This window comes from Balaenoptera ricei, chromosome 13 (genome assembly GCF_028023285.1).
Source record: "Balaenoptera ricei isolate mBalRic1 chromosome 13, mBalRic1.hap2, whole genome shotgun sequence".
In the NCBI taxonomy this organism is placed as follows: Eukaryota; Metazoa; Chordata; class Mammalia; order Artiodactyla; family Balaenopteridae; genus Balaenoptera; species Balaenoptera ricei.
Genome location: NC_082651.1, coordinates 41,851,915 through 41,864,364, shown reverse-complemented (window position 1 = coordinate 41,864,364; position 12,450 = coordinate 41,851,915). Strand labels below are relative to the sequence as shown.

The window sequence follows — 12,450 nt, the reverse complement described above, 5'->3', positions numbered from 1 at the left end:
ACTCCCAGTGGTCCCCTGGCTTCGTGCAGCTCCCTGATCCCACACCCCAGTGGGAGTCTGGCCAGGTGTACCTCACTGTCCTATTTCACCCCCAGTCTACGTGGCTCACACGCACTGCGCACGCGCGAGGCGTAGCTGCCAGCAACTTCCGGGCACTGAGGGGAGAGCAGGGCAACGGGTCTAGGGGGTCCGGCCCAAACACCCCTTCCTGGCTCCTCCGCTTGGGATCCCGTATCCATCTCCAGAAGCAGGGCTCAGGAGGCGGGGAGGCGATCTGGAGGAGTTGCTGAGGACCGCACTCACCCAGCCCGCTGCCATAGCCAGACCAGCAGCCCTGAGGCTGGGGGCGGGCCACGGTGCCACGCCCCGCGCACGCGCACTGGGAGTGGGCTGGACCGCACGGACGTTCACGTGACGCGGGGCGGTGCCCAGCGGGCTGGAGGGCAGGGATCGCCGACAGGAGGGAAGCAAACGGCGGGATCCGCGGTGGCGGTAGCAGGAGCATGGCCGCGCTCTATGGGGGTGTAGAGGGGTGAGTGCGGTCCGGAGGAGGGAGTCCGGAAGGGGCGGCCTGGGCCACTCTCTGGCCCGAGGGCGGGGCGGAAGGAAGGCCGTGGCCAGGTCGGCAGGCTGGTGACCTCCCACCTCAGTCAGGGTCCGGCTACTTTTTTGGGCTGTGGGGTCTTGTGGAGGAGTGTGTGCCCGCGCGACGGTGCCCTTGCGCGCGCGGTCGTGTGCTTTGTAGGCACTGTGTGCCACGGCCACACCCCGGGGGGGGGTCCTTTGTGTTTAGCGGCGGAACCACAGCCCTTTCTCCCACGAAAGACCCACTCCGCAGTGCTCCGCTGGAGAAGCTTCTTTTTTCCATTCCCACTCCGGAGAGAGTTTTGCAGAACAGGTGTCAGGTGTGAAGTTGCTGGACTGGGGGTGGGGAGCGGGAGTGTGGTGGAATCCGGGACAGTGATCTTTGCCGGAAGGTATCTGGGACCTAAAGCTGGGGGAGGCTGAAACCCCTCCATTCTTGTCGGCACTCCAGGCTACTCACTCTAGAGCCAACCCTCTGTTATTCTTGCTTATTTCCTGTTCGGAAGCTTGTCTGCAGGCCTTTTTGTAATAGCTCTTCCCCTCGGTGTGACTATGGGCAAGAGTTTTGCCCTGTCTGGGCTTCAGATACAACGTGTGTGAAGTGATAAGAGGGATGAACCGAATGATCGCCAAGTCCCCTGCCAGTCAACATTCTGTGAATCTGGGTGTGTCAAATCAGGGCACAATAGAGGGTGTGGGCTAGGGCACTTACTTTTGAATCTGAGATTGCATTACTTCAATGGCAGTCACATTTCACTGCTGACTAATGGACCCCAAAGTCTTTTTTTTCACATGCATTGTTATGATTGGTCTCCCCTGCCCTGTACTTATTGCACTGTTTTTTAAAAAAAACTACAGAAATTTGCGTTCATCCCTGTTATATTCACGTGTAACATATGACCCATTTTTCCAGTTTGTCAAGAGGTTCTTTGGGACGATAATCTGCCACCTCATGCATTAACTACCCCTTGAAACTTTTTGTCATCTTTGAGTTTGATCAGCAGGTCTTCAGTGTCCTTTTCTGATATTCCTAAAAGTACTGATCAATAAAGAAACATACATCGCACCACCACAGACCTCCCTCCAAACTACCATTTCTCCCAGTAATAAGCATTTGACCATTTAGTTGCTTAAGCAGGTATTAACTCTTACTGTCATCTGGCCAGCATTTCTCACAAGGGTGTCTTGAAAATCTTGGCAGCTGGAGCTGCTAAAGGCAGCCTTTAGCTATTGTGAGAGAAGCAGAGAGACGTGCCATTCTTTTTAGTCACGTTTACTGAGTGTTACCTGTGCCAGGCATGAGGGTAAATAAATGATCCAGAGCTTGACCCAGTGGAACTTGTAGTCTAGTGAGAGGCAGACAGGAAAACAGCTTAACACACGTCTAATACAGAGGAGTCCATGGGGGCACTGACATGGCTGAACTAATGGAGCTATAGTGGTGGGCCACACATCGGAGGTTTCAAGGACGAGGTGATATATGAGTAGGGTCTTGCAGGATCAGTAGGATACCCCCAAGGGAAGCTGAGCAGGAACTATGTTTTGGAAGTCCAAGAGCGCAGCAAACACCCAGCCACAGAGGAGGGTTTGGGAATGGTGATTGGGCTTGCTGAAGCTGTCCCCCTCACTCTGGGCTCTGCCTATGACAAGGACTGCACAAGTTTAGCTGTATCTGCAGGTTTTTCTGAGCAAGACTGAGTGCCCCCTTGTGTTCTGTAGGGGAGGCACACGATCCAAGGTCCTTTTACTCTCAGAGGATGGGCAGATCCTGGCAGAAGCGGATGGACTCAGCACAAACCACTGGGTAAAGGCCACACTGAGGGGACCAGTGGGCTTGACTGTGGTTTTATTCTGTGTAACTCCTGTTAAGGTGGGGGCTGGGGGCTCACTTGGCAGCCTGTAGGGGCGACAGAGGTCAGGCAGGCCTTTGTAACTCCTCCTTCCCTTGACTGGGGCCAGCTGATCGGGACAGACAAGTGTGTGGAGAGGATCAACGAGATGGTGAACAGGGCCAAACGGAAAGCAGGGGTGGATCCTCTTGTTCCTCTACGAAGCCTGGTGAGTCTGGGTAGAGTTTGGGAATTAGGTCACAGCAACACTGAGACAGCGAGTTTGAACTAGATGAGTCCGATGACTGCAAAGGGAAAGGCCTTGAGGGCTTAGTCTCTGGTCTAGAAACTCACCTGATCACATCCACTCTTGTGGCTGCACTGTCACCTACAAGCCACAAGGATTGGAAGAGCACAGGGCTTTGGAGAGCCATGAGACCTCGGTTTGAATCCCAGCTTTGTCACTCAGCATCTGTGCTGTGTGACCCTAAGCAGGTTACTTATCTGCTCAAAGCCTCAGTTTCCTCGTTTGGAAAATGCGGGTAACAGTAGCTACCTCAGAGTTGCTGGGATGGTAAAATGGCATGATACATCCCAAAGTGGTTTGCACAGAGCCTGACCCATAAGGGCTGATTAAATGTTACCTGTTATTCCTGGCTCAGAGCTTTCTCCCAAGTTGCCGTAGCTCCGGCTACTTCCTGGACGTATCCTCAGTGAGACGTCCTGCAGACACAGCCAAGCCCCATGCATTCCGAACCAAGCTTATCTCTCCTTGACTTGCTCCTCTGCCTGATTTTTCTGTTAAGGGCACTGTTGTCCTCCCCAGCTCCTGACCTGGCATTGTTGAATCCCTCGTCTTGTCAGGGCTCAGTCCAGGTTCTTCTTGCAGCCGCAGCCTTCGATGAGGCACTGTGTGTGGCGGAAGGTGGACTGGGGCTGCATGAGCAGGGTATGCCCAGTGGTAGAAAGCAGGGAGCAGACATTAGGAGGGGAGGGGGTTGAGAAAGGAGCTGGGTCTGGGGCCCTGCTTGCTCGTTCACCTCCCGCGTGGCCTAGGGCCTATCCCTGAGCGGTGGGGATCAGGAGGACGCGGTGAGGATCCTGATGGAGGAGCTGAGGGACCGATTTCCCTACCTGAGTGAAAGCTACTTAATCACCACTGACGCCGCCGGCTCCATCGCCACAGCTACGCCGGATGGTGAGGAGGTGGAGGGAGGGGTGAGGTTGAGAACTGGTTTTCTTGGGGAAGCCCCTTAGATTTAGCTGGCAGAACTTGACTAGTAAATACCTGGGAGGCAGCCTTCATCACGGCCCCTACTCCCTTCATTAGCTGAAGTTTGCCAGAGCAGGGACTGGACAGAAGGAGGGAGGGCAGGAAGGGTGTCTTGATGGGAAGCAAGAAAGGAGTCAAACGTAAGGCTCCGTTGCAGAGGAGGGAGCCCCTGGGCGGTGCAGTGATGAAGCTGGCTGGAGAAAGCAGCAAGTGCTGAAAAGACAATGGGAGGAACTCTGTGACGGGAGTACAAAAAGTGATGGTATCGTGAGATTCGCATTTGAATCTCAGCTCCTGTTTTGCCAGCTATACCATCTTGGAGAAGTTATGGAACGCTCTGAGTTTGAATTTCCTTATCTATACAATGGGGGTAATTGTATTCATAAGGTGGTTTAGGGTGCTGAATGAGGATCACTGTGTGAATAGGGTCTGACACAATCCCTGGCACATGGTAGGGACTCAGTAAAGCAGGTAGTCACTTGAAGGCTGGCTGGGCAAGGAGACACAGACTCGTGTGCCTCTCTGTTCCCTAGAGAAGGGCACTATGTGATTGGAGTTTCTCTGAGACCCAGGCCCTCCACCTTCAGGCAGGAAACTAGCTGGGCTTGGTTTTCTCTACAAAACGGGGTGGTGATCCCTTTGCTTGGGGCTGGTTTCTGTCCTTTCTTTCCTCAGTCAGAAGCTGTGTGCTCTGTGCAGGCCCTCGGCAGCACTGAGCCTCCTGTGCCCTTTCCCCAGGTGGGATCGTGCTCATCTCTGGGACAGGTTCCAACTGCAGGCTTATCAACCCCGATGGCTCTGAGAGCGGCTGCGGTGGCTGGGGCCACATGATGGGAGACGAGGGCTCAGGTGAGCTCACGCCGACTGGGCCTGGCTCAGGGTCCTGGACCGTTCACTTCCTGCAGCTCCCCACCTTCCTCTCCCCTCCCCTCCGCCTGCTGACCCCCTGGGGCTCTCTGGGGAGAGCGCCTGAATCTGAGTCCAAGATAATGACTAAGAGATCTAGAGATGCAAATGCTGGACTAGTGGCTGGCCGTGCTCTTCAGCAGTGATTTGCACCCGGGACTCAGATTCATGCCTCAGCATAATAGCCGTTGCCTACCGGTGTTGACTTTTGGAGTCCTTAGGAGGGAATTGACACTGTGAAGGTTAAGGCCATAGATGTCAGGAAATGCTGTACCAGTCTGCTAGTGGGAAGGGGGTATAGAAGCTCCTCCCGCCATCACCTCTTTATAGGTAGCAGGTGGACATTTTCATAAGGGCCCTTAGGGTCCAGCTCCTGGCAGTGACTCTAGTGGTTTGGGTGGCAGCTGACTGACCTGGTCTTTATGTGGGGATGGGAGCTGATGTGACACAGCTTCACCTGTTCAGTCTTTCCCCCTCCACCTTGCCCTTACGTGGATCAGTCAGATATGGTTTAATTAGAGGACCCCAGGCTGGGAATTGGGGCACCTAATTCTCTGTAATACTCAACCCTGTCTAGGTCTGAGTTTCCTTCCCTGTGAACTCGGGGAGATTGCCCCATCTTCTTAGCCCTTTCTGCTCTCTGCAGCCTACTGGATTGCACACCAAGCAGTGAAAATAGTGTTTGACTCCATCGACAACCTAGAGGCGGCTCCTCATGACATTGGCTATGTCAAACAGGCCATGTTCAACTATTTCCAGGTACTTCCCTTGCCCCTGGTACACATGCACACCTGGGATAGGGCAGTGGGAGACCGAGCAGGAGTGAATTCAGGAGAGGGACTGGGTGGGCCCGGGGATGTCAGGGTGAATTGTTTGTCAGAGCTGGAGGATGGAGAAGTCGTCTGTGAGGACCAGATTCAGAATGAGGTGGGCCTGCATTCCCCGCATGAGGAGAGGGTAGGTTGGGGACAGGCTAGACTTCATCCTTGGGCAGCTAGACTCTGCGGCGAGGTGAAGGCAGATGCCATTTAGGCTGAAGTGAGAGGTGCAGGGTGAGATCAGGAGACAGTGCACACGGACACAGGGACAGCAGGTGAAGTCTGAACAGGTATGTTGGACAGTGCGCTGCCTCTGGCTGTATGGGTCAGGGAGGAGAGCCTGTTAAAGAGGGGCAGGGAGAGTTCTTGGGAGGGTACAGCTTCCCACCCAGGGCATCAGGGATTGACTGCCCTCCTTGTCTGGGGCTGTGCTCATTTGAAGTGGGTTAGGAAACAGCTGCCTTTAGCTGCACCAGAGGTGGAGGCTGAGAGAGGAGAAGGCAAGTAAGTTTCTTTGAGAGACATCTCTCTGGCTGAGGGCCACTTGGGCGAGCTGACTCAGCAGATTGGTTCTGAACACCACTAATATGTCTACTGCTCCCTCTCATTGTTTAGTCATTATTATTAAGACATTAGAAAGATTAAATGACATGCTTTAAAGATTAAAAGTATGTATGACATGCTTAATACGTTGCCACAGATGCTCAGATTTTAGTCCCCCACCCCCTCTTCCATTTTAGTAACGTTATTCTAGGGAATCTCTGGTTCCTCGGGACCTTCAAAGGCGTTACAGGTGTGTAAGGTAGTTGAGGTAGAAGATTCACTTTATGTGGTGAAATAAGTGTGGGAGAAACAAATCAATTTTGACTTCTCAGAGCCTGTGGTCTGCATTGTGACTCTTAGGGGAGAGGGGCAATGAGCAGTAGTGGTTAGATTCCTTCGACCAAAGAAATCTTTTCAAGAGCACCTCCAGGAACTGCAGAGGACTCTTTGGTGAGCGCAGATCTGTGCTCTGTGCTGCGTCCAGGCTGACCTCTAAAGAGCAGTAGAGGCCATGCTGGCGAAAACAGATAACTTTTCTCAAATGAGAAGTCTCAATTCCTTGCAGTCTAGAGCTTAAACAAATATTATTCCAGCTTTTCAAACAGTAGAGACATCAGGAAGGCCGACTGGGTGGGCAAACTGGGAATTTTCCTTTGCTTCTGATGACTATCTTGTGCCCTTTCTCTGTCTCTCAGGTGCCAGATCGGCTAGGAATCCTCACCCACCTGTATAGGGACTTTGATAAATGCAGATTTGCTGGGTTTTGCCGGAAAGTTGCAGAAGGTACTGGAGATGGGGTAGGGTTTTATCTGACTTTGTTCTGCAAAGACCTCCCTAATTGGAGGGTGGAGTAGGGTTCAGATGAGGATTGGAAGCCAATTTCCCTTTGACCAAGTGCCGTCAGTTTTCTGCCGCCGTGGGCCTTGGTCCTGGTGGGCCTTCAGGTGGAGACAGAAGAACCCGCGGGTTGTACTGACAGTCGTTTTATATTACCTGTTTCTCTTCTTGACAGCTCTCATGGCTTGTGCAGGCTGTATGTCTATTTCTGAGAAATTTATGAAGCAGTTATCCTTTGGGCAGATCTATAACTTTCTTTTTTAACGAGTGATACCCAGAGGACTAGGGAATCACGGAGAGGTTAGGCATATTTGGTTGGGTATCAGGAGAAGCTGGACCATAGGGCTTGTTTGTCTGCACGTTGCTCTTGCCCCAGTGTACGGTCCATGCTCCCTTAATTTGGATTCCTGAAGCCTCAGGGCATTGTAGGGCCCTCTTAGATCCTGCTGGTCTGAGGCCCTTTCAGAGCAGAGCTAGGAAGGGGCTGGGCTGACTAACAGCAGGCTGTTGGAGGGGGGTGGGCGGCCCCGAGAGGAGTACCAGCCAGCTGTTCAAGTAGGGTCCTGGGTCCCCAGAGCAGAGAGACCTTCGGGGACAGACTGAATAACTCAGTGTAAGTTGGAGTACAGACCAGGTGCCAGTGTTTTCCCCAGCGGGGCTGCCCTTCCTGAGTGCCTGGAGTGAGCCACCTCAGTCCAGGACACCCTTCCTAGGGTGGAAGTAGCTGGTGGGGGCCGGTGGGTAAGGACGAGAGGCAGCTCTGGAGGCTGGCTTACCCCCACGCCGTGAGGTGAGCGTCTGTTCCTGATTGAGACCTCTGCTAGCCATCGTACTCGCACTGTTGCTGCCCCGCGACAGAGAGAGAAGGAGAGTAACTGAGGACCAGAGCCTCCCTGGGTGTTCACCCGCTCCATTCCTTCCTCCCTACCGCAGGTGCTCAGCAGGGAGATCCCCTTTCCCGCTACATCTTCAGGAAGGCTGGGGAGATGCTGGGCAGACACATTGTAGCAGTGTTGCCTGAGATTGACCCGGTGAGTTGAAGGGGGGAAATGGAGGCTGGGGATCTGCTGGGCCACACTCGGCCCTTCCCCATTGGAATGAGACTGTCCCACCAAACTGTGTAAACTGGATACGATTTTAAAGGAACTTAGGGTATGAGAAAAACTCTGCAGGAAGTCTGTAACACAAAAAAGTTCTTTGGGTCGGTGCCTTCCCTCATCTGTGTTTATATATAGCAAATTGGTTTACTGTGGTGTATGTGCTGTCCCCTTTCTTTCAGTCCTGCTTCTGTCCATTTCCCTCCCTTCTCTTTTCTTCCTCTGTGTTGCTGCTTAACTCTTTTTTCCTTTCTGTTCTCTACCTTGCCTTTATGAATCTCTTTTTCTCCCTTTTTTTTCCTTTTGAGTCCACCTTCTGGTTCTCAGCTAGAGGGAGAGTGACTGGGATAGGTCGGGCTAGTCTTAAGGAACTGCCCCTCTGGCACTGGAGAGGCTGGCTTGCCCCCAATATCCGTTTCTGCTCTCCTCCAGGTCTTGTTCCAGGGGGAGATTGGCCTCCCCATCCTGTGTGTGGGCTCTGTGTGGAAGAGCTGGGAGCTGCTGAAGGAAGGTGAGTATAGGGTGGGGGACAGGTTGAGACAGGCAAGGGCAAGAGATGGGGCTGGAAAGGGGGTGGCCTGGGAAAACAGCCTGCCCTGGGGAGGACTTGGGACCTGGGCCCTGAGGCCTGGACAGGCCACTGATGTCTCAGACCAAGACCCTCAACCTTCACTCTTCCAGGGAGCCCTTTTACAGTGTTCCATCCAGCTTCCTTGAACTCTTAGAAAGACATTCTCTTCCAAAGGATTTATTATTTATTATTAAATAGGCACCACCTTTTAAAAATTAAAGACAAATCTAACTTGAAATTGGAGCTTCTGACCAGCATGTGGTGACATCCCAGTCACCATAATCCTAGCTAGAAGGAAAGAAATGTGCCTTCTGCAACCTTGCAGCTTGTTTCAGGTGGCGGTGTGGTTTCCATTAGATACTCTGAAGTAGCTCCAGGATCCCTGATGCTACCTAGGAACCCCCGGGAGGCATCGGGGGCTGGGGGCCTCGGGCTCCAGCGCCCCACAGCCGTTACTGGACTCACGCATCCTGGTGCAACCATCTGTTAGGGATTTGGCATGTGGGACCTCCACAGGATGCCTCAGGGCCTGGGCCTCTTCTTTCCCTCCCTCTGTCCCCACCTTCTCCCTGGTCTCTCACCTCCATCCTCTACGTTCTTTCCTCCAGGTTTCCTTTTGGCGCTGACCCAGGGCAGAGAGATCCAGGCTCAGAACTCCTTCTCCAGCTTCACCCTGTTGAAGCTACGGCACTCCTCTGCCCTGGGCGGGGCCAGCCTAGGGGCCAGGCACATCGGGCACCTCCTCCCCATGGACTACAGCGTCAATGCCATTGCCTTCTACTCCTACACCTTCTCCTAGGGGGCTGGCCCTGGCTCCACCCCCTCCAAGCCCAGTGGACATTGGGTGCTGGAAGGCAGGAGGCTTTTCCTTTTCTTTTTTTTAAAAAAAGAAACATATAGAAGAAAATAAACGCACTTTACCCACTCCCCAGTTGGACTGTGTTATCAAGCACGTTTGCTGTGTACATCCTCAGCTCACCTGCCAGCAGGTATCCCAGAGGGCTCAGAGATGGTCTTAGCCCAGGGTTTAAAGCCCCACCCCCAGATGCTTGGCCTGTGGTCTGCAGTCTGCTCGCCACACGGTTAGGCAGATAACCTGTGTGCTGCCCCTGCCCACCACGTTAGATACTTATGCCATGTGGCTGCCAGTTAACCTGTGATCTCAGTTTTCTCCAGTCAAAGGTAAGGGTCAAGATCACTGCCTGACCATTTTTAGTGGAACTAAGTGTTGTCCATGGAAAACATCACCAGCAATAACCTTAGATATATCTCACCCTCTCTTGATAGTCCCAGTAGGATTTAGGGGACAGGGGACAATTCTAATCTGGGAGAATTTTTACCTCACTGGATTTGGTACTTACAGGTAAACAGCACATTCTGCAGTTGTTCTGCATGAATGAGTTCTTAAGAAGTTGTGAGGATGGCTGAGATCCAAGAAGGCCAGCTAGACACAACTAGGTGGCCTGCCTGTTCCTGGTGACTGCTGGCCTGGCTCTGGTTACAGGATGACACTTTGTTGTGTGGCAGCGGGAATGATGAACATCAGTGAGGGGCAGACATGATTTCCTGTCCTCTGGATACTGCAGTTTGATTGGTCAAGACAAGCCCAGAGCTTCCTGTTCTGCCCGTGCTGCTTGGCGAAGACTGAAGCCAGAGTCTTGATCCACAGTGGCTGCCTCTCCAGGTGTCTGGAGTGTAAGCTGTTAGAGGCACGGATCATGTCCTAAGCAGCAGTTCTCAAACTGCTGTGCATCAGTTATTCACGAGCTTGTTTTAAACTCAGGTTTCTATTTTTTCCCCCTTCCATAAGGTGTCTGATTCAGTAGGTCAAGGATGAGATGAGATGGGGAATTTTCATTTCTACCAAATACCCTGGGTAATTTCTGGTGCAGAGGTCCAGGATCTGCACTTGAGGGAGCTCTACCCAATAATTTTGGAGCTCTGATTAGGCTCTCAACGGGGTCTTGAATACTTGTTTCCCAAGTCGGATGACACTTATTTCACTGTCTAGAACACAACGGTAGCGGCTCTTGTCCCATCAACTCTAGCTCAACACAACAATAAGAACTCAAGACAAGTCCCTTCTGAAGGGACAGCCAGCCCTCTTCACATCTAGGTATGGTCCAGACCACTGGGGTCAGCTCTCAGCAAGTCACCAGTACATCATCAGCTAAAAAGCTTGCAAGGAGTCAGGGCCACAGCAGAGTGCCTTTGCTCCATCTCAGTCCTAATAACACTTCCTGATGAGTGGTGAACTTTGGAGAAGTCTTTTCACATGATCTCAGGACCAGGATCAAGCAGTATTTCGGATTTATAATCTAAAACTATTGGTGAAGAGTTTAAAAAGAGACATATTTGGGCTTCCCTGGTGGCGCAGTGGTTGAGAATCTGCCTGCCAATGCAGGGGACACGGGTTCAAGCCCTGGTCTGGGAAGATCCCACATGCCGCGGAGCAACTAGGCCCATGAGCCACAATTACTGAGCCTGCGCGTCTGGAGCCTGTGCTCCGCAACAAGAGAGGCCGCGATGGCGAGAGGCCCGCGCACCGCGATGAAGAGTGGCCCTCACTTGCCGCAACTAGAGAAAGCCCTCGCACAGAAACGAAGACCCAACACAGCTGTAAATAAATAAATAAATTAATTAATAAAAAAAAAAGTTAAAAGCAACATTAAATGGCAACTTAAAAAAAAAAAAATGACATATTTATGTTCTTCAGGGTACAGCCATCACTTCCTTACCATTGCCCAGGCTCTGCTATTCCAGATGGACAGTGGAGGGCTTAGAGCACAGCAAGGAGCACAGCTTGATGGACTTCCTAGTGCCAGCTCCTAAGTATTCACTAAATATTAGTTGAAAAAATGAAGGCAATGTTAAACTGCACAAGGTCACTTTGTGTTCCTTTTTCCTTTGGCCAAAGGAGATGTGATGGGGTAGCTTATTCTCCAGTTAGTTAGGCTCTGTTACACAGAGGTTGCAGTGCAGAAGGTCATAAGTGATTTTTGATGAGATTCTCCCCCTTTAATTTTAAACTTATAATCTCCTTCACTAATTAAGATATCAGGAGCAATTAATGGGATTCTGCACTGCCAAGGCATTGAGTATGTATGTATTCATCGCATCTGAGCTTATAACAGCCAAACAAGAGAGCTGGGAACAAGAACTGGACTTGAAGAGGCCGGCACTGCCTTAATCTACCTGTGTGATCTCGTGAACAGCACAGCCTCACCTGCGCCATCCACCCAGCAAATGTTCACTGAATGTCTTCTACCTGCGATGAGTGCTCTAAGGATTTTCAATATAAGGATTAAAAATGAGTACACCGTTACACCTTATACCAACAGAAAGTTGGTAAAAATTTATGGACTGTACTGTTTACAATATCTGCACTTCTCTTTAATGTACTTAGTTTAATGAGAATTTTAAATGAATGAATACACCGTTCACATCTTTAAGGCTGTGAATAGTTCAGGCCCTGTATAGACATAACTATCTCAAAAAGCTGTAAATAGGCAAGTCAGCTCAGATTGTTTTAAACCTGATTGTAGGAAGGAGGCAAAGAAAAGACAGCACTCAAAACAAAACCCATTGGCTATGGTCTGGTCCCGTGATCTTTTTACCATAAAATAAAGCCCCTCAGAGAATCATTGGGAGATTCAAGCTAGGTGTAAACCGAGTAAGTGTTACCAAACTAACCTCCACAAGAGCAAGGATGTCTGCTTGTTAACTCCAGCAGCCCTGGTACCTAGGACAATGCTTGGTACCTAGCAGGTTCTCAGACTTGTTCGGTAGTTGAAAGGCAGATACAGAAGCCCTTTACTTGTTTTCTAGATGGGTCAGTTTTGCCTAGGAACAGGAAGATATCAGCTATCCAATTGCCCTTCAAACCCAAGGATTTCCTGTTACCGCCTCTGGGCAAAGCCACACACATTATTGCCACTGTCACTACCATGTATTAAGTGCCTATCATATGCCAGGCAGTATTTTGAAATTA

General features: G+C 51.4%; 1 protein-coding gene across 1 annotated transcript; it reads left to right on the top strand.

The window, feature by feature from the left end:
• The first annotated feature begins 414 nt into the window (after positions 1–414).
• Positions 415–9,384, top strand: NAGK (N-acetylglucosamine kinase). The gene is made up of 10 exons (XM_059943027.1): positions 415–532; positions 2,305–2,389; positions 2,545–2,643; positions 3,471–3,612; positions 4,426–4,536; positions 5,240–5,352; positions 6,650–6,737; positions 7,725–7,822; positions 8,321–8,399; positions 9,068–9,384. The coding sequence occupies exons 1-10, from the start codon at positions 504–506 to the stop codon at positions 9,256–9,258; spliced, it is 1,035 nt and encodes a 344-aa protein (XP_059799010.1). The 5' UTR covers positions 415–503; the 3' UTR covers positions 9,259–9,384.
• Positions 9,385–12,450: the final 3,066 nt, after the last annotated feature.